At 40.6% G+C, this 18353-nt stretch overlaps 1 protein-coding gene across 1 annotated transcript in view; it reads left to right on the top strand.

Annotated features, from left to right (window-relative positions):
• Positions 1 to 16521, top strand: part of INTS7 (integrator complex subunit 7) — a 103363-nt gene extending 86842 nt beyond the window's left edge. Inside the window, exons 18-20 of the mRNA XM_032393121.1 lie at positions 10261 to 10359; positions 11688 to 11873; positions 15048 to 16521. Coding sequence (XP_032249012.1) covers positions 10261 to 10359; positions 11688 to 11873; positions 15048 to 15335 — 573 coding nt within the window. The 3' untranslated portion in view covers positions 15336 to 16521. The remainder of the gene's footprint in view (positions 1 to 10260; positions 10360 to 11687; positions 11874 to 15047) is intronic.
• Positions 16522 to 18353: the final 1832 nt, after the last annotated feature.

Genomic DNA, 18353 nt, shown 5'->3' with positions numbered 1-18353 from the left:
TTTTCTCCATGCCTGTTTTATAACAGGGTTACTGTCGTACCTGCCTTGCAGCATTGCCGTGAGGATGAAATGAGCTAATCCATGGCAGTGCTTGGCACCTCTGTGGCTGCTGCATAATTAATGTGTTGAATCTGCTCCCCCAGAACGCAAATAAAACTTCTTTTTTTTTTCCTTTTTAACAACTCAACTGAAGTTGCAATAGTTCTCAACCCTGGCTACACATTAGAATCACTTTGGGAGCTTTTAAAAAAATGCATCAATACCCAGGCCACACTCTAGACCAGTTAACTTGGAATCTCTGCAGTTGAGGGCCAAGCATTAGTCTTTTTCCAGGCTCCCAGGTGATTCTGTCCTGCCACCGGGCTTGAGAACCACTGGCCAATGGAAACAGAAAGAACTGGGCTCATCGTCTACCTGGCAATGAATCACTTCCTGCCAGGGGATGCCGCTGACATCCTTAGTGCACTGCTTCCCCTTAGCCTGCTGAATCTCTGCGATCTTTGGGAGTGTTGAGCTCTCGCTCTTTCTTCAGTCTTTTCCCCCACAGGACAGACTTAACACACACCCAGAGTTTCTCCTTCCTGTCAGGCCATTCCCCAGTGTCTTAGTCAGCTCAGGCTCCTATACCAAAATCCCTCTAGACTGGGTGGCTTAAACAACAGACACTTCTTTCTCCTAGTTGTGGGGCCTGGAAAGGCCAGAATCAAGGTGGCAGCCAATTGGTTCCTGGTGAGGACCTTCTGGCTGGCTTCCAGATGGCCCCCTTCTCATGGTGTCCTCACACCGGGGAGAGAAAGGGAGCTCTGATCACTTTTTTTCTAATAAGGACACTAATCCCATCATAGGGCCCCATCCTCATTTTTTCATCCAAACCTAATAATGTCCCAAAGGCCCCACCTCCAGTTACCAACACACTGGGGCTAGGGCTTCAAAATAGGAGTTTGGAGAATAAAGACATTCAGTCCATAAGACCCCATCTGTGAACTTACACCTTGGAGAGTTGCCCTTGCCCTGCCCGCCCATTAGATGCTGATATCCCCTGCAGCTCTCTTGTGGCTCCCACTCTTCTCCATGTACTCTCACCTTTTATCAAGTGTTTAAGAAGAAATTGGCAAGATGCGTTGTGGAAGAGTTAGATTAGATTTCAGGACAGGAACTTTCCTGGACATACTGCTTTCCACATATGATTGTCAATATTTATTTGCTGAACTGAATTGATGGGGGGAGTGGTTTGACACTGAGATTTGGTTGCTAAGGGACAGTGTAAAGATTATCTTTGAAGGAAATATACACATCTCTGCAAGACATTGATTAAATTAAATACAAAGGTTAGAAAGTCCCGGATTCAACAAAGAAGAGTGCTGGTGCTCTGCTAGTCCTCCTGCTGGTTCATTAACCATAATATGTGACTTCATGTCTCTAGACTCTTCCTGTGATGGTAATCTGCTCCTAACTGCTCTGCTAGTCCTCCTGCTGGTTCATTAACCATAATATGTGACTTCATGTCTCTAGACTCTTCCTGTGATGGTAATCTGCTACTAACGTACCTGTGGAGGTGTGCCCCAGGCGCTGATGGCCTCAGAGGCGGTCCACACTGTCCCTGGAGGGAATTGTAAAATCCTCATCCATTCTTTTAAAACCTAGATTGGTGCCTTTTTGCTGGGGAACAGCCTGAGGTCACTTGGGGTCCACTTTAGTCCATCCTTTAAAGAGGTGTCTCTCCTCAAATACTCTTGGCATCAGACTTCCATTACCAGTAGGACGTCCCTGCAAATGCTTCCCAGGTTCCTTGTTGCGGGAATATGAATAATGTTGTGTTAGCAGTTAAACCTGAAGAAAGAGACCCAACGTGTTGGAATCTATGTTGTAGTTTTCTCAAGTAATAGTCCTGCCATTTGTATTATGGGTCTATTGGGCACGAAATGTTCAACACCCTGAAACCAGTGAGGAGTGGATTCTTCTGGTGTGTAGCCTTAATGCCCAACTGTTTAAAACTGTTTACAACATAGGCAACGAGGTGGCACCCTGCTTGGAGTCAGGAGCTTAGAAGGGCAGCCGGCAGAGTAGAGTAGTTTTCACCCTGACTTGCTTTGGGGCCACTGATGGGCAAGTAGACTGAGGAGGGGAGGGTAGACCAACAGGAATAGTTCTGGGTCACCCAAAGTTACAAGTGTTCTGATGGTGCAGTAGCTTTTTTTCTATTAAGTTGGTGAATCGTTGTGAAATAGAACAAATCCTTGAACTAAGAGTCAGGAAACCTAGGTTCTAGCTCGTTTTGTTACCTGTATGGGTGACCAGCATCATCAGCAAAATTGAGGATTAGCCTGGGTGACCTTTATAATATCTTTGACGGTGTCACAGGTTGTATACTCATCTCCAAACTCATCAAGTTGGATACATTAAATATATACAGCTTTTTGTATGTCAGTCATACCTCAATAAAGTGGTTTTAAATAAATAAATACGTATAATATCTTAGAACTCTTTAATTCTAGCCATATGACTCCTTTTACTAACCCTCAAAGATTCACTGAAGTGACTCTCATCTGCAGCTATTCTGGGAGTTTCAAAACTCAGTTTAATTTGTGAAATGGATTTTTGAAATAAGGTACTCTTAGTAAAATTTCAGAATTCTGTAGAGTTGAACTATATAGTCATTCTTAATCTTAATTCCAGTAAGTTTCCACCATTGCTCACTCTCTAGGGACCCATGGCCACAAGAACAGGGAAGCCACCGTATGGACATGGGATGGAAGAACAAGGCAGTGAGGCTCCACATGGGATTTGGTGTTAAGCCTTGGACATCAGTATACTGTGCTGGCTTCTTTATCATATATTCTTTTTTTTTTTAAATCAAATATGCTTGTATGTTTGTTTTTTGTTTATTTTTTTATTAACATAATATATTATTTGTTTCAGGGGTACAGGTCTGTGATTCATCAGTCTTACACAATTCACAGCACTCACCATAGCACATACCCTCCCCAATGTCCATCATCCAGCCACCCCATCCCTTCTACCCACCTCCCCTCCAGTAACCCTCAGTTTGTTTCCTGAGATTAAGAGTCTCTTATGGTTTGTCTCCCTCTCTGGTTTCATCTTGTTTCATTTTTCCCTCCCTTCCCCTATGATCCTCTGTCTTGTTTCACAAAATCCTCATATCAGTGAGATCATATGATACTTATCTTTCTCTGATTGACTTATTTCACTTAGCATAATACCATCTAATTTCATCAACGTCGTTGCAAATGGCAAGATTTCATTTTTTTGATGGCTGAATAATATTCCATTGTATATATATATATATACCACATCTTCTTTATCCATTCATCTGTTGATGGACGTCTAGGCTCTTGCAATATAGTTTAGCTATTGTGGACATTGCTGCTATAAAGCACTGGGGTGCATGTGCCCCTTCAGATCACTACATTTGGGGGCGCCTGGGTGGCTCAGTTGGTTAAGCAACTGCCTTCGGCTCAGGTCATGATCCCGGAGTCCCGGGATCGAGCCCCGCATCGGGCTCCCTGCTCAGCGAGGAGCCTGCTTCTCCCTCTCACCCTCCCCCCCTCTCATGTACTCTCTCTCATTCTCGCTCTCTCAAATAAATAAATAAATCTTAAAAAAAAAAAAAAAAAACAGATCACTACATTTGTATCTTTGGGGTAAATACCCAGTAGCGCAATTGCTGGGTCATAGGGTAGCTCTATTTTCAACTTTTTGAGGAACCTCCATACTGTTTTCCAGAGTGGCTGCACCAGCTTGCATTCCCACCAACAGTGTAGGAGGGTTCCCCTTTCTCCACATCCTCGCCAACATCTGTCGTTTCCTGACTTGTTAATTTTAGCCATTCTGACTGGTGTGAGGTGATATCTCATTGAGGTTTTGATTTGGATTTCCCTGGTGCCAAGTGATGTTGAGCATTTTTTCATGTGTCTGTTGGCCATTTGGATATCTTCTTTGCAGAAATGTCTGTTCATGTCTTCTGCCCATTTCTTGATTGGATTATTTGTTCTTTAGGTGGTGAGTTTGATAAGTTCTTTATAGATTTTGGATACTAGCCCTTTACCTGATATGTCATTTGCAAATATCTTCTCCCATTCTTTCAGTTGTCTTTTGGTTTTTTTGACTGTTTCCTTTGCTGTGCAAAAACTTTTTATCTTGACGAAGTCCGAATAGTTCATTTTTGCCCTTGCTTCCCTTGCCTTTGGCGATGTTTCTAGGAAGAAGTTGCTGCGGCTGAGGTCGAAGAGGTTGCTGCCTGTGTTCTCCTTTAGGATTTTGATGGGCTCCTGTCTCACATTGAGGTCTTTCATCCATTTTGAGTCTATTTTTGTGTGTGGTGTAAGGAAATGATCCAGTTTCATTCTTCTGCATGTGGCTGTCCAATTTTCCCAACATCATTTGTTGAAGAGACTGTCTTTTTTCCATTGGACATTCTTTCCTGCTTTGTTGAAGATTAGTTGACCATAGAGTTGAGGGTCCATTTCTGGGCTCTCTGTTCTGTTCCATTGATCTATGTGTCTGTTTTTGTGCCAGTACCATACTGTCTTGATGATGACAGCTTTGTAATAGAGCTTGAAGTCCGGAATTGTGATGCCGCCAGCTTTGCTTTTCTTTTTCACATTTCTCTGGCTATTCAGGGTCTTTTCTGGTTCCATACAAATTTTAGGATTATTTGTTCCATTTCTTTGAAAAAAGTTGATGATATTTTGATAGGAATGCATTAAATGTGTAGATTGCTCTAAGTAGCATAGACATTTTCCACAATATTTGTTCTTCCAGTCCATGAGCATAGAACGTTTTTCCATTTCTTTGTGTCTTCCTCAATTTCTTTCATGAGTATTCTATAGTTTTCTGAGTACAGATTCTTTGCCTCTTTGGTTAGATTTATTCCTAGGTATCTTATGGTTTTGGGTGCAATTGTAAATGGGATCGACTCCTTAATTTCTCTTTCTTCTGTCTTGTTGTTGGTGTATAGAAATGCAACTGATTTCTGTGCATTGATTTTATATTCCGCCACTATACTGAATTCCTGTATGAGTTTTGGCAGTTTTGGGGTGGAGTCTTTTGGGTTTTCTACATAATGTATCATATCATCTGCAGAGAGTGAGAGTTTGACTTCTTCTTTGCCGATTTGGATGCCTTTTATTTCTTTCTGTTGTCTGATTGCTGTGGCTAGGACTTCTAGTACTATGTTGAATAGCAGTGGTGATAGTGGACATCCCTGCCGTGTTCCTGACCTTAGTGGGATAGCTCTCAGTTTTTCCCCATTGAGTGTGATATTCGCTGTGGGTTTTTCATAGATGGCTTTTATGATACTGAGTTATGTACCCTCTATCCCTATACTCTGAAGAGTTTTAATCAAGAAAGGATGCTGTACTTTGTCAATTGCTTTTTCTGCATCTATTGAGAGGATCACATGGTTCTTGTTCTTTCTTTTATTAATGTATTGTATCACAGTGATCAATTTGTGGATGTTGAACCAACCTTGCAGCCCAGGGATAAATCCCACTTGGTCGTGGTGGATAATCCTTTTAATGTACGTTGGATCCTATTGGCTAGTATTTTGATGAGAATTTTGGCATCCATGTTCATCAAGGATATTGGTCTGTAGTTCTCCTTTTTGATGAGGTCTTTGTCTGGTTTTGGGATCAAGGTAATGCTGGCCTCATCAAAAGAGTTTGGAAGTTTTCCTTCCATTTATGTTTTTTGGAACAGTTTCAGAAGAATAGGTATTAATTCTTCTTTAAATGTTTGGTAGAATTCCCCTGGGAAGCCATCTGGCCCTGGGCTCTTGTTTGTTGGGAGATTTTTTTTTTTTTTTTAAGATTATTTATTTGAGAGAGAGAGAATGAGAGAGAACACATGAGAGGGGGTAGGGTCAGAGGGCAAAGCAGACTCCCCGCCGAGCAGGGAGCCCGATGCGGGACTCGATCCAGGGACTCCAGGATCATGACCTGAGCCGAAGGCAGTCGCCCAACCAACTGAGCCACCCAGGCACCCTTGTTGGGAGATTTTTGATTACTGCTTCAATTTCCTTAGTGGTTATGGGTCTGTTCAGGTTTTCTGTTTCTTCCTGGTTCAGTTTTGGTAGTTTATATGTCTCTAGGAATGCATCCATTTCTTCCAGATTATCTAATTTGCTGGCATATAGTTGCTTATAATATGTACTTATAATTGTTTGTATTTCTTTGGTGTTGGTTGTGATCTCTCCCCTTTCATTCATGATTTTATTTATTTGGGTCCTTTCTCTTTTCTTTTTGATAAGTCTGGCCAGGGGTTTATCAATCTTACTAATTCTTTCAAAGAACCAGCTCCTAATTTTGTTGATCTGTTCTACTGTTCTTTTGGTTTCTGTTCCATTGATTTCTGTTCTGATCTTTATTATTTCTCTTCTCCTGCTGGGTTTAGGCTTTATTTGCTGTTCTTTCTCCAGCTCCTTTAGGTGTAGGGTTAGGTTGTGTATTTGAGACCTTTCTTGTTTCTTGAGAAAGGCTTGTATTGCTATATACTTTCCTTTTGGGACTGCCTTTGCTGCATCCCAAAGATTTTGAACAGTTGTGTTTTCATTTTCATTTGTTTCCATGAATTTTTTAAATTCTTCTTTAATTTCCTGGTTGACCCATTCATTCTTTAGTAGGATGCTCTTTAGCCTCCATGTATTTGAGTTCTTTCCGACTTTCCTCTTGTGATTGAGTTCTAGTTTCCAAGCATTGTGGTCCAAAAATATGCAGGGAATGATCCCAATCTTTTGGTACCGGTTGAGACCTGATTTGTGACCCAGGATGTGATCTATTCTGGAGAATGTTCCATGTGCACTAGAGAAGAATGTGTATTCTGTTGCTTTGGGATGGAATGTTCTGAATAGATCTGTGAAGTCCATCTGGTCCAGTGTGTCATTTAAAGCCTTTATTTCCTTATTGATCTTTTGCTTAGATGATCTGTCCATTTCAATGAGGGGAGTGTTAAAGTCCCCTACTATTATTGTATTGTTATCGCTGTGTTTCTTTGATTTTGTTATTAATTGGCTTATACAATTGGCTGCTCCCATATTAGGGGCATAAATATTTACAATTGTTAGATCTTCTTTTTGGATATTCCCTTTAAGTATGATGTAGTGTCCTTCCTCATCTCTTATTATAGTCTTTGGTTTAAAATCTAATTTGTCTGACATAAGGATTGCCACCCCAGCTTTCTTTTGATGTCCATTAGCATGGTAAATGGTTTTCCACCCCCTCATTTAAATCTGGAGGTGTCTTTGTGTCTAAAATGAGTCTCTTGCAGACAGTGTATTGATGGGTCTTGTTTTTTTTATCCAGTCTGATACCCTGTGTCTTTTGATTGGGGCATTTAGTCCATTTACATTCAGGGTAACTATTGAAAGATAATGAATTTAGTGCCATTGTATTGCCTGTAAGGTGACTGTTACTGTATATTGTCTCTGTTCCTTTCTGGTCTGTGTTACTTTCAGGCTCTTTCTTTGCTTAGAGGACCCCTTTCAATATTTCTTGTAGGGCTGGTTTGGTGTTTGCAAATTCTTTTAGTTTTTGTTTGTCCTGGAAGCTTTTTCCCTCTCCTATTTTCAATGACAGCCTAGCTGGATATAGTATTCTTGGCTGCATATTTTTCTTGTTTACTGCTCTAAATATATCATGCCAGTCCTTTCTGGCCTGCCAGGTCTCTGTGGATAGGTCTGCTGCCAATCTAATGTTTCTAGCATTGTAGGTGACAGACCTCTTGTCCTGAGCTGCTTTCAGGATTTTCTCTTTGTCTCTGAGACTTGTCAGTTTTATTGTTAGATGTTTGGGTGTTGACCTATTTTTATTGATTTTGAAGGGGGTTCTCTGTGCTTCCTGGATTTTGATGCCTGTTTCCTTCCCCAAATTAGGGAAGTTCTCTGCTATAATTTGCTCCAATATACCTTCAGCCCCTCTCTCTCTTTCTTCTTCTTCTGGGATCCCAATTATTCTAATGTTGTTTCACTTTATGGTATCACTTATCTCTCAAATTTTCCCCTTGTGATCCAGTAATTGTTTATCTCTTTTTCTCATCTTCTTTATTTTCCATCATTTGGTCTTCTATATCACTAATTCTTTCTTCTGCCTCATTTATCCTAGCAGTTAGAGCCTCCATTTTTTATTGCACCTCATTAATAACCTTTTTGATTTCGACTTGGTTAGATTTTAGTTCTTTTATTTCTCCAGAAAGAGTTTCTCTAATAAGTTCCATGCTTTTTTCAAGCCCAGCTAGTATCTTTAAAATCATCATTCTGAACTCTAGTTCTGACATCTTACTAATGTCTGTATTGATTAGGTCCCTGGCAGTTGGTACTGCCTCTTGTTCTTTTTGTTGAGGTGATTTTTTCCGTCTTGTCATTTTCTCCAGAGGAGAATACATGAATGAGAGAACAAAATGCTAACAGGGTAACAACGACCCCAGAAAAACACTAAACAAATCAGAAGAGACCTGAAACTGGGGGAAAAGAAAGGGAAATAAAAATAATAATAATATGATCAGGCTGGTGAATAGAACAGAGCCACACTCTAGATTTTGGGTGTATTTTGGTCTGTTAGAAGAAATTGCCTCCCAAAATTTTAAAGAATGAACAACTTGTATATATACAAAAAATAAGGCTAAATACAATGAAGGGATAAAATATGAGCATAAAAATGAAAATTAAAAAAGATTTTAAAAAAGGAATTGATAAGATGTTGGTTGAAAAGGGAAGAAGAAAAATTCAACTAAAAAACAGAAAAATAAAAAAATAAAATCTAAAAAATTAACTTTGGAAGACTAAAGAATCATGGGGGAAAAGCCATGAATTCTATGTGCAGTATTCCCCTAGCGCTGAGTTCTGCCGTTCTCATTGATCAGTAAACTTGGTCTTGGCTGGCTGTTCTCGCTGATCTTCTGGGGGAGGGGCCTGTTGCCGTGGTTCCCAAATGTCTTTGCCGGAGGCGGAATTGCCCCGCCCTTGCCGATCTGGGCTAAGTAATCTGCTCTGGTTTGCTCTCGGGAGCTTTTGTTCCCTGCAAGCTTTCCGTTCAGCTTTGGAGGACGAGAGTGAAAATGACAGCCTCCCAATCTCCGCCCCGGAGAAGCTGAGAACTTGGGGCCCCGCTCCTCAGTGAGCCCCCAGAGAAAAGCAGTCAGTCACTCCCGTCTCCCCGGTCTCCGGCCGCACTCCGTGCTCCCCTGGCCTGTGACCGAGCATTTCTACCTCTGGCACCCAACCCCGTGCGGAGTCTCCAAACCCAGCAGATCCCTGCGGTGCGCTTACGCACTGCTCCTCCCGGGGGAGGAAGGGGAGTCTCTGCGGATCTGCCGCTTGTTGGGTCCCTGTTGGAGGAGCAGTGGCCCGACTGTGCCACGGATCACGGTTTATGGCAACTCTGAGCTGAGAGCCCGCGCCTCGGCTCCGTCTCTGCAGCCGGCTTCCCAGCTCTGATACCTGGGAGCTCTGCCGCACTCAGGCACCCCCGGTCTTTCTGTGACCCCGAGGGTCCTGAGACCACACTGTCCCGCAAGGGTTCCACCCCCTGCTTAGCCACTGGAGCGACGTCCCTCAGCGGAGCAGACTTCTAAAAGTTCCGATTTTGTGCTCCGCTGCTCTATCACTTGCCAGAAGCGGCTGACGGAGGCCCCCTCCCCCGCCATCTATCCTCCCGAATATCGCCTCAGATTCACTTCTCCACGCGTCCTACCTTCCAGAAAGTGGTCGCTTTTCTGTTCAGGGAGTTGTTGCTATTCTTTTCTTCGATCTCCTGTTGAGTTCGTAGGTGTTCAGATTGGTTTGATCCCTATCCAGCTGAATTCCTGGGACCAGACGAAATTTAGGTCTCCTACTCCTCCGCCATCTTGCTCCTCCCTCTCTTTATCATATAGTCTTGATCCTACTTTACCATATGAGAATGACTCTATATTGTAGTATCTAAACTAATTATATAATAATATATTTAATAGCTCTAATGCTACAGAAATGCAAAATTTGTGCATTATTTGGGTTGGAGGATTTTCTTCTAGATTTACTTTTTATTTTATTAAATATACTTTAAAATAAAATAAAAATCTGCAGTTGTAATCCTTGACCTGAATGATTTGGCAAACATTTGGGTGTTATGCCTGTTTACTGATTGGTATGTACCTTTGCAATAATCTTACGACCATTTGTACTTTTTAAACTTCTTCCCGAAAGTACCATTTGTTGATGAAATTTGGAAATTTATTTTTATTTGACTTAGTTTCTTTTTTCCCTCCCAGCATACAGCATGCCTCTGCAATGCCATCATTTCCTTGCTGAAAGTTCCTCTTTCGTTTCAGAGATATTTTTTCCAGAAATTGCAATCTACCAGCATCAAGGTAATACTCTAGCAAAATATGAAGGTTAATACAAATTAAAAACCCAGTTATCTTCTGGAATACATGGGATATAGCTCTGCTTCAGGGTCTTACCTTTGGTTTTGATACACCCTTCAGTTGTAAGTTTTTTCTCCCTTTATCAAGTGGTTCCGTAGAGGTAATGGGATTTGGGAGTTAAGCCCTTTCCCTTCTTACTTGTCAGTGCCAAGTGTAGTGCGACAGGCACTTGGGTACCTGGAGCTCTGTCCCTTGTCTCCAAGAATAACTTGAGAGGTTTTCATCATAAGTCCTCTACAAGGATCTTGAGCTGAGTTCGCGTCTGATCGGGCTTTTCAGACCCCATTTAGAGTAAATCAGGTCTGGTAAGACATTACCAGTCCTACCTCCAGAGCGCTTTTGTCTGTGAATATCAAGTTTTGAGGAGTTGGCCAGTGAGAAGAGCTAATATTTTAAAATATTTGAGCTCTCCAAATTCAAAAGCTATTTTTGATTCAAAGAATAGAATTGTTGGAAAAGGTGGAAAACTCACCTCCAAGAGATTTCCTAGATTATCCCTCTGTCAGTAAATGTCTTCAGTGCACTTTTGCATATCCATTTGAATGCTTTGGTTGTAAATAACAGAGCATTCTGTTTCAAAATGACCTGAATCACAAGAAAAATTGATTATCTCAGATAAGATGTCTTCAGGTAGGACGTGTGCAGGGTTGATTGATGCAATGCTTAGCATCATCAAAAAGACCCACGTCTTCCATCTTTTCATTTAGCAGAATTTGGGCTTTCTGTAATTTAAGGGTATTTGGGATTTTTAATATGTTCTTAAATAAAAACGACTCTAATGAGAGGTTAAAAATGTTATTTGGTTCATTTGTGGAAATTGACTTTTATACCACTGTGACTTGATCATATATGTAATTCTAGAATTTTAAGTTCACTTGCCCTTGAATTTAGTCTATTTAAAATTACATAAGACCAAAGAGACAGCAGCTAGACATGAAAATTTACATAGTGCATTTCCCTGCTGGAATTGATTCATTGTCAAAGAAATGCCCCCCTACAGAAATGAGGAAGACTAGGGCCTTTGCTGTTTTCTGATCCTCAGTTACCCTCACACAGAACTGGGATTTGAGGCATAAAACACAGTGGTATTTAAAAGAGGCGTTAGGGAGAAGGACCCCTTGACTTTAAAGGTGCATTTGTCCGGGTGTCTCAGCAGTCAGGTCCTTAGCTGTGTAACGTTGTAACCTATAGACAACAATCAGCACAAACATGTTTGTTGGAAGAAAGCTTGTTCTTGCTTGTGAGCATTCATCTTAATGTTGGTATTCCAGCTTGCTCTGTCGCCATCGCCCCGGAACCCTGCCGAGCCCATCGCTGTCCAGAATAACCAGCAGCTGGCATTAAAGGTAGAGGGAGTGGTTCAACACGGATCTAAGCCAGGACTCTTTCGCAAAATTCAGTCCGTCTGTCTGAATGTTTCTTCCACGCTACAGAGTAAATCCGGACAAGACTACAAGGTAATTTAAAAAAGAGGCAGAGTTGTGATATGGATTTTGTCAGCTCATTCATGGAAGTTTTCCAGTGATTTTCATGGTTAAGCAGATTGCAGTTACACCTCCCAAGGGAAGAGATACAGACATAAGTTAAAAGCACCTATTGAGGTTTGAGGGGGCTGATAAATAATAACCTCTCTTTTCTCTGCCTGAACCAGTTGATAGAGAAAGCATCCAGGCAGACAGAGATCAAAATATGAGCCTCACTGTTTAGCGATGGGGAGACCTAGCTCAGGTGCCTGGCAACAAGGACTTCCTAGCCTTGTACCTCTGAACTGAATTTTCCACCCAGCCTCAGCCTGTGCACACAAGAGCCTGCCCCTATAAAATCGATGGCAGGAAGGAGCATCCTGATGTCCAAAGAAGGGAAAGAGAAGGTCTTAGCTCCCCATGCTCAGTTCTTACCCAAAAACTTAGCGGTCAGTAGAATTCACCTCCTCCCCTGGAGACCAGTGTTGTTCATCTCATGAAAAGTCCCTCTACCTGGAGGGAAACATCACGAGTGGGGAATAAGTGCCTCCCTATCCCCCTTACCCCCCAAAAGCACACATCTAATTATTTTTCTCTATTTTAAGTAGATATTAGCATTTTCTAAAGAAAAAAGGGTAGACAACATTGACAGACAATGGTCAGATAAAGTAAAATCTTCCCTTATGGGTGTAACCCTAGGAATTTGCTGCTTTGCGAAATTATGAGGTAGGTAACCAAAAATCGTGCTTGCTTTGTTAGCCAAGGCCAAAGTGCTAAATACCATGGAATACCAGTATTCCAAATGCAGAACGTTCCTTTCTTGAGACATCTCTTTCCAGTTCCTTGGTGGCTTATTCACAGAAAATAGAACAAGGGAGCAAGTACACAGTTGTATGAACAGAGTTGTTCAAATGCCCAAAATTGGTTATGTCCAGGTTTATTGTGGCCATACTTGAACTGAGCTCCATAGTAAGGAAAGGAATTAATATTCCGTAAAGATATAAAAAGAGAACATTTTATCTCTTTGGTGGTTTTTAGGGAGAAGGTGTGGTTTAAGCCATTTTTATTTCTTGTCTTTGGTAACTTTCTATCCCTTCTTTTCCCACCCAGATAAGGCTCAGGCTTCATTCTCTTGCTCTCTGACTCCTACAGCACAGACTGGTGCCTCATGTAGCCCTGTGTAGCAGATATTTGATGAATGATGACAAAACCATTTCCTGTATTTAGAGTACAACTGTTACGTTTGGGCAATCCTTAGGTCGTAGTGAGAATTTACATAGTTAACCTACCCCTGTCAGCAGCTGTGTCCTCGTTTAGAGTTTGAAAGAACAGTAATTCTCTTTGTTCCTTGTATATAATGATTTCTACTGTTAAAAAAAAACAAAAACATTCAAACCAGGCTTCTGCTTATTCACTTACCTCTCGAGGCATTGCTTAAAGTCAGGAAGCCGTTATAATAAGTCATGTAGTATAAGATTTGTAATGTTACTTGCGGTGAATTTTCATCATCTGTTCAGAGTGATCAGGTTGCTTAGGCCTATCTCTAGTCCTTTTAAGGAAATTCGTGTTTGGTAGGCATATTCTTTAGGGACATAAAAACCCTACAGAAGTTGTGCAAACAAACAGAACGGAGCCTATAAATAATCCTAAGATCTCGAATTGGTCAGTGACTTCATTTCATCGACATGACAGGTAAATGTCTCTGGAAAACTGACGTCAAGATATGCTCATTTAGTCACAGAGTTTCAGGGCATATTTATATCATTGATTAGGCAACAGAAACATACACATAAACCTAGAGCAGTCTGGCCAAATAGTCATTAAGGTTACCTTTATATGCGTTCCAGAATAAGTGTCTCTCTTGGCATACTTCATTCATCTTGGGTACAGGTCAGGGTGTACCAGCAGGTGTTACTCTGTTTTTCGAAGGACAAAGACATGGGTGTCTAGCTAAATAAGTGAACAAGCCCATAAACCTGTGTTTTATAATATATTGTGCTGCCAGTCTGAACAAGATACTGAGTATTAGGTAAGCACTGTACAAGTTCTAAAGTTAATTTGTTAAAGGAGGGAGGAACAATTGCATTACTGAAGCAATATAAAACCAGACTAGTTAGGAGGAAGAACCCTAACTTGTATTTACTTAGTGTTAGGTTCTTTTTCAGTCTCTTAGATTTTAAACTTCCTGCAACAGGTAATTGCTCCCTGTTTCTTCAGAATATCTCCTCATAGAGTAAAGAAAAGTAAAGTAAAGAAAGATGGGAATTGGAGTTGGGGTTGGGTAAGCGAGTGTAGTAGAAGAAAATTTTCTCTTCCATTGTCTTAGGGTCTCCTGCTGGGCCTAAGATTAAACTGATATTAACATGAGAAAGGCATACAGGTTTGTTAGAATTGTACCTATACATGGGAGTCTTCACAAGACAATGGAAACCCAAAGAAGTGACCAGAGCAGAAAGCTTACATAACTTTTAGACAAACGGTAAATTTGTGAAGACAGAAAACAAGGGCAAGGGGCAGTAAACTGGGGAAGTGATTGAGAGAGAGGCAGCCAGGGGGGTGGGGGGCACCTGTGGGAGATAGGAGTTATTGTAGTTTATTTGTGGAGGTACATTTCAGCATTGACTTCCAGTCTCTAGTGATAAGGATGTTCTCCTCTTCTTGGTACAGAGAAGGGCACTTTTCTCATGGGAGATTTTATGGCCTGTTTTAGGTAAAAATGAGGAGGTCAGAGAGCCGTTCCTCCATCTGCTGTTTCTCAGGTGCCTTTAGCTTAAAATAATGTGCCAAAGCAGCATATTTTGAGGTGGCACGTCCTGAGCTCCTTCACAAGGAAGAAAGGCCAGCATATGAAGGGGTTGAGAAAGGCTCTGGGAGCTCATTCTACTCAGGGATAGTGAGGAGGCAGGATCGCTTAATGGTGAAGAGTGTAGGCTCTGGAGTTGGCCTGCCTAGGTTGCCTAGCCTGCCACTCCTTAGCTATGTGACCTTGGAGAAATTACTTAACCTCTCTGCCTCAGTTTCCTCATCTATAAGTCAAGGGTAAAAATAGTACCTAAACCTCTTAGTTGTTTGCAGGGATTAAGTAAGCACTTCATATGGGGCCTAGCTCCCAGTAAGCACTCAGTAAATGTTAGCTATTGTTGTTATTTAACAATTTTTTCATTCCAGATACCCATTGACAATATGACCAATGAGATGGAGCAGAGGGTTGAACCTCATAATGATTACTTCAGTACTCAATTTCTGTTGAACTTTGCTATCCTTGGAACACACAACATTACAGTAGAATCTTCAGTGAAAGACGCCAATGGTATTGTCTGGAAGACAGGTCCCAGAACTACCATATTTGTAAAATCCCTGGAAGACCCTTATTCCCAGCAAATTCGCCTACAACAACAGCAAGCCCAGCAACCATTACAACAGCAGCAACAACGAAATGCCTACTCACGGTTTTAGCCACATGAGGAATGCACTCCTGGCTTTATAGGAATTGATCAAATGGGCAAAAATAATTTGATTTTTCATATGGATTCAGATATGAAAGTTAGAATGTGGAGTCCATTTATTCATTGGTTTCTATAATGTAATACTCTGGGGAAAAAAAGGGTTTGTTTTTCTTTAGAAATTTAATTTGAGAAATAACTGGGTTCCTAGCCAGCAAGATTTTTTATCCTTGTTCCTTCTTAAACCAAGTCCTTTATCATCTTTTTGACATTTTCATTGTTTTATTATTGTTTTTATGTTGCTGAGCCTTTTCTTTCGCTTTCAAGAAAAGTCATGTGTTGGGATCAGTGCATTTATAGATTTGACTCCCTGTTCACCAAAATACATTACTCGCTACCTGGCACAGGTAATTCTGAGCCAGGCATTGGGAAATTCTGACCGGTTAGTACAAAGTTGACCTGTGGTAGCAGAAACCAAGTTCTCCCCTGGATTGACGTCAGTGTGTCCCCTGAAATCCAATTTTCTGGATTTTGAGAGCATGCAGTCTAGCAGAATTGAAACACCGTGCTATATTATTTCAGCTACTTAACCTATCTTTTCTATGCTAACACAATCTTAATTTATTGTTTTAGTATTTAATTGACCTGAAAAAAACAGCTAACAAATACATACAAAAATTGGAGATTAATCATTGGTGTTTTCTAGTATGTGTATGGTTTTGTTTATAGTATAGACTTTTTACATTATTTCTAAGAGTGAAAAAACTCACTCACATGTACTATCTTAATTTTTTAAATTAGGAAGGCAGATCTTTTGATTGGTTTGGTTTCTTCTTGGCAAGTTATGTAATACTAGACTTGATTGTCTAGAAAGAACAGCCTCTTTATAACACAACCTCAATTAGTTGGGATGCTCAGGGAATAGAAGTTTTCTGGTTAGCCAGAAGACCCCTTTTTTTCTATTTCAATACTGGTTGAAAACTGTTATAATAATAAACTTTCTTGTCTTAACACGGTATACTAGATGTAATTTACCTGTTCATTCTTCATTTGGGATCATTCAGTGCTCGGGATCATGGTTTTCTAAACATCAGGGATCATAGGGTTGCAGATGTTGTTGATGATATGGACAGTTGGACTGTAAGCAGCTCCTAAGATGAAGCAGGACACATTCCCTGGAAGCTTCCTTTTTAAATAAATCTCTCATTTTCTTTGCTTGTGTTTTGCCTTTTTTTTTTTCTTTAAAGACAATATTAGCTCAAAGGGAAAAAAAAAATGAGTTGGTTTTTCTTTTTTCCTTGTCATGTCGCCTCCAGTGGTGAGAAGTGATTGGCAGCTCAGATTGCTCTGAGATTGCATAGCTCCATGAGCTGTTGTCCCAGCACAGCACCCTCTGCTGCCATTGGCCAGAACATTGTCATAAAACATGTAAGTCCACAGTGTCCACTGAGGATGCCATCCCTTTAAATGCAGCCCGGTTGTGGACAGTGCACGATGTGGACAGCTGTGACAGCGTCTGGGAACACAGGCCTGAGGAAGAATTGCCAAAGCAGTGTGGAGGAGGTATGCAGGACCCCTTTCCTTCTCATCAGGCGTGGAAAAAACTGGACCAGAAAGCACAGGTTGCACTTTTGTTTCTGATGAATTAGCTCTGTGAACCGGGGCAAGTTACTTTATCTCTCTAGAGTAGTTCTTTGTAAAATGACTGAATTAGACTAGATCTCTTAACTCCAATCTAGAGTTTTATCAGGTGACTAAAAGACCAAAAAAAGAGCTCTTTTATAAGGGGGAAACAAAAAAATTTTTTTAATTCATTGTCTGTTTTCAGAATGAAATTTTATAATGTCAATTTCAGGTTTCTGGTACTACTTCAAGGCAGAATTCTCAAGAAAAGCAAATCTTGTAAGCCACCAATTCCCCCCGGTTCCCTTTGAGACCTTCCCAGAATTTATGTTCTTAAAAGGCTTTTTTCATAGCTACAGTTATAAACTCTTTGATTTGGTGTACTGGACGGCTCCTGGCACAAACTTGGAAAGGAATTACTAATAAAAACAAATCCAAATAGTTCAGAGTAGGAAAATAACTCTGTGAAGCAAAAAGGCTATTTTAATTGAGTGTGTCCATTAGATCCAGGATTGGAACTCTGATTTTATGTTTGGTATAATGTCTACTGCATTCTTGGCATCAACTGCTAAGCAATTATTTGAGGCAAGGGGAAATTGCGTTTATAATTTCAACACTACAGTAATGAATGAAAAGAAAAAGAAATACTCAGGGAAAGATGAAGGAAGGAAAGATACACATGCTGATTGTGAAGTGAGCATGTCCCCTGAACTTAGAAATATGGATAGTAAAGGGTGCTGGCTGATTGATTCTAGGAAGACAGGACTAATTTTTCTCTGTTTAGCCACTTTGCGATATAACCTGGTGGCTCAGAGCACAGCGTCTGGAGCCACACTGTCTGGGTCCCAGTCCCAACTCTAACTATATGACCTTGGGCAAGCGACTTGGTATCTCTATGCCTCAGTTTTCTTAATCCTAAAATCAGGAAATATAATTGTGCTTCATGGGAGAGGTGTGAGGATTAAGTGAGTTAATACAGAATTAATATATGTAAAGCATTTAGCATGCTCCTTGCACATAGTAAGCAGATATATGAGTTTGCTAGCATTGTTACTATTATATCCTCCCTAATACTATTTTTCAGTGTTAGATCAATTCTTAATCTTAGCATTTTATTTATTCACAATAAAAGTTACTGCTATTTTGCTACTAAACACACATTTAAGCTATCTTCCCCTCATTTTCAATTTGGGTATATCGAATAATAACAAAATAACTTAATGTTGACCCAAACAAAATGGAATTTCTGTCTACAACCAGTATTATAAATCCTATTAAAATATTTAAAGACGTATGTACAAAGAAAATTATGAAAGTACTTTCTAAAGCTGCTGATTGTCTCAGTAGTGACGGTAATAGTATATTGACTATTTAGAAATTAAAGTACTGTTATATTCCAGCTTAGCCT

Source organism: Phoca vitulina, unplaced genomic scaffold (genome assembly GCF_004348235.1).
Source record: "Phoca vitulina isolate PV1807 unplaced genomic scaffold, GSC_HSeal_1.0 scaffold71, whole genome shotgun sequence".
NCBI classification, from domain to species: Eukaryota; Metazoa; Chordata; class Mammalia; order Carnivora; family Phocidae; genus Phoca; species Phoca vitulina.
The sequence above is the reverse complement of the archived record's forward strand: the minus strand, read 5'-3'. Positions and strand labels throughout refer to the sequence as shown.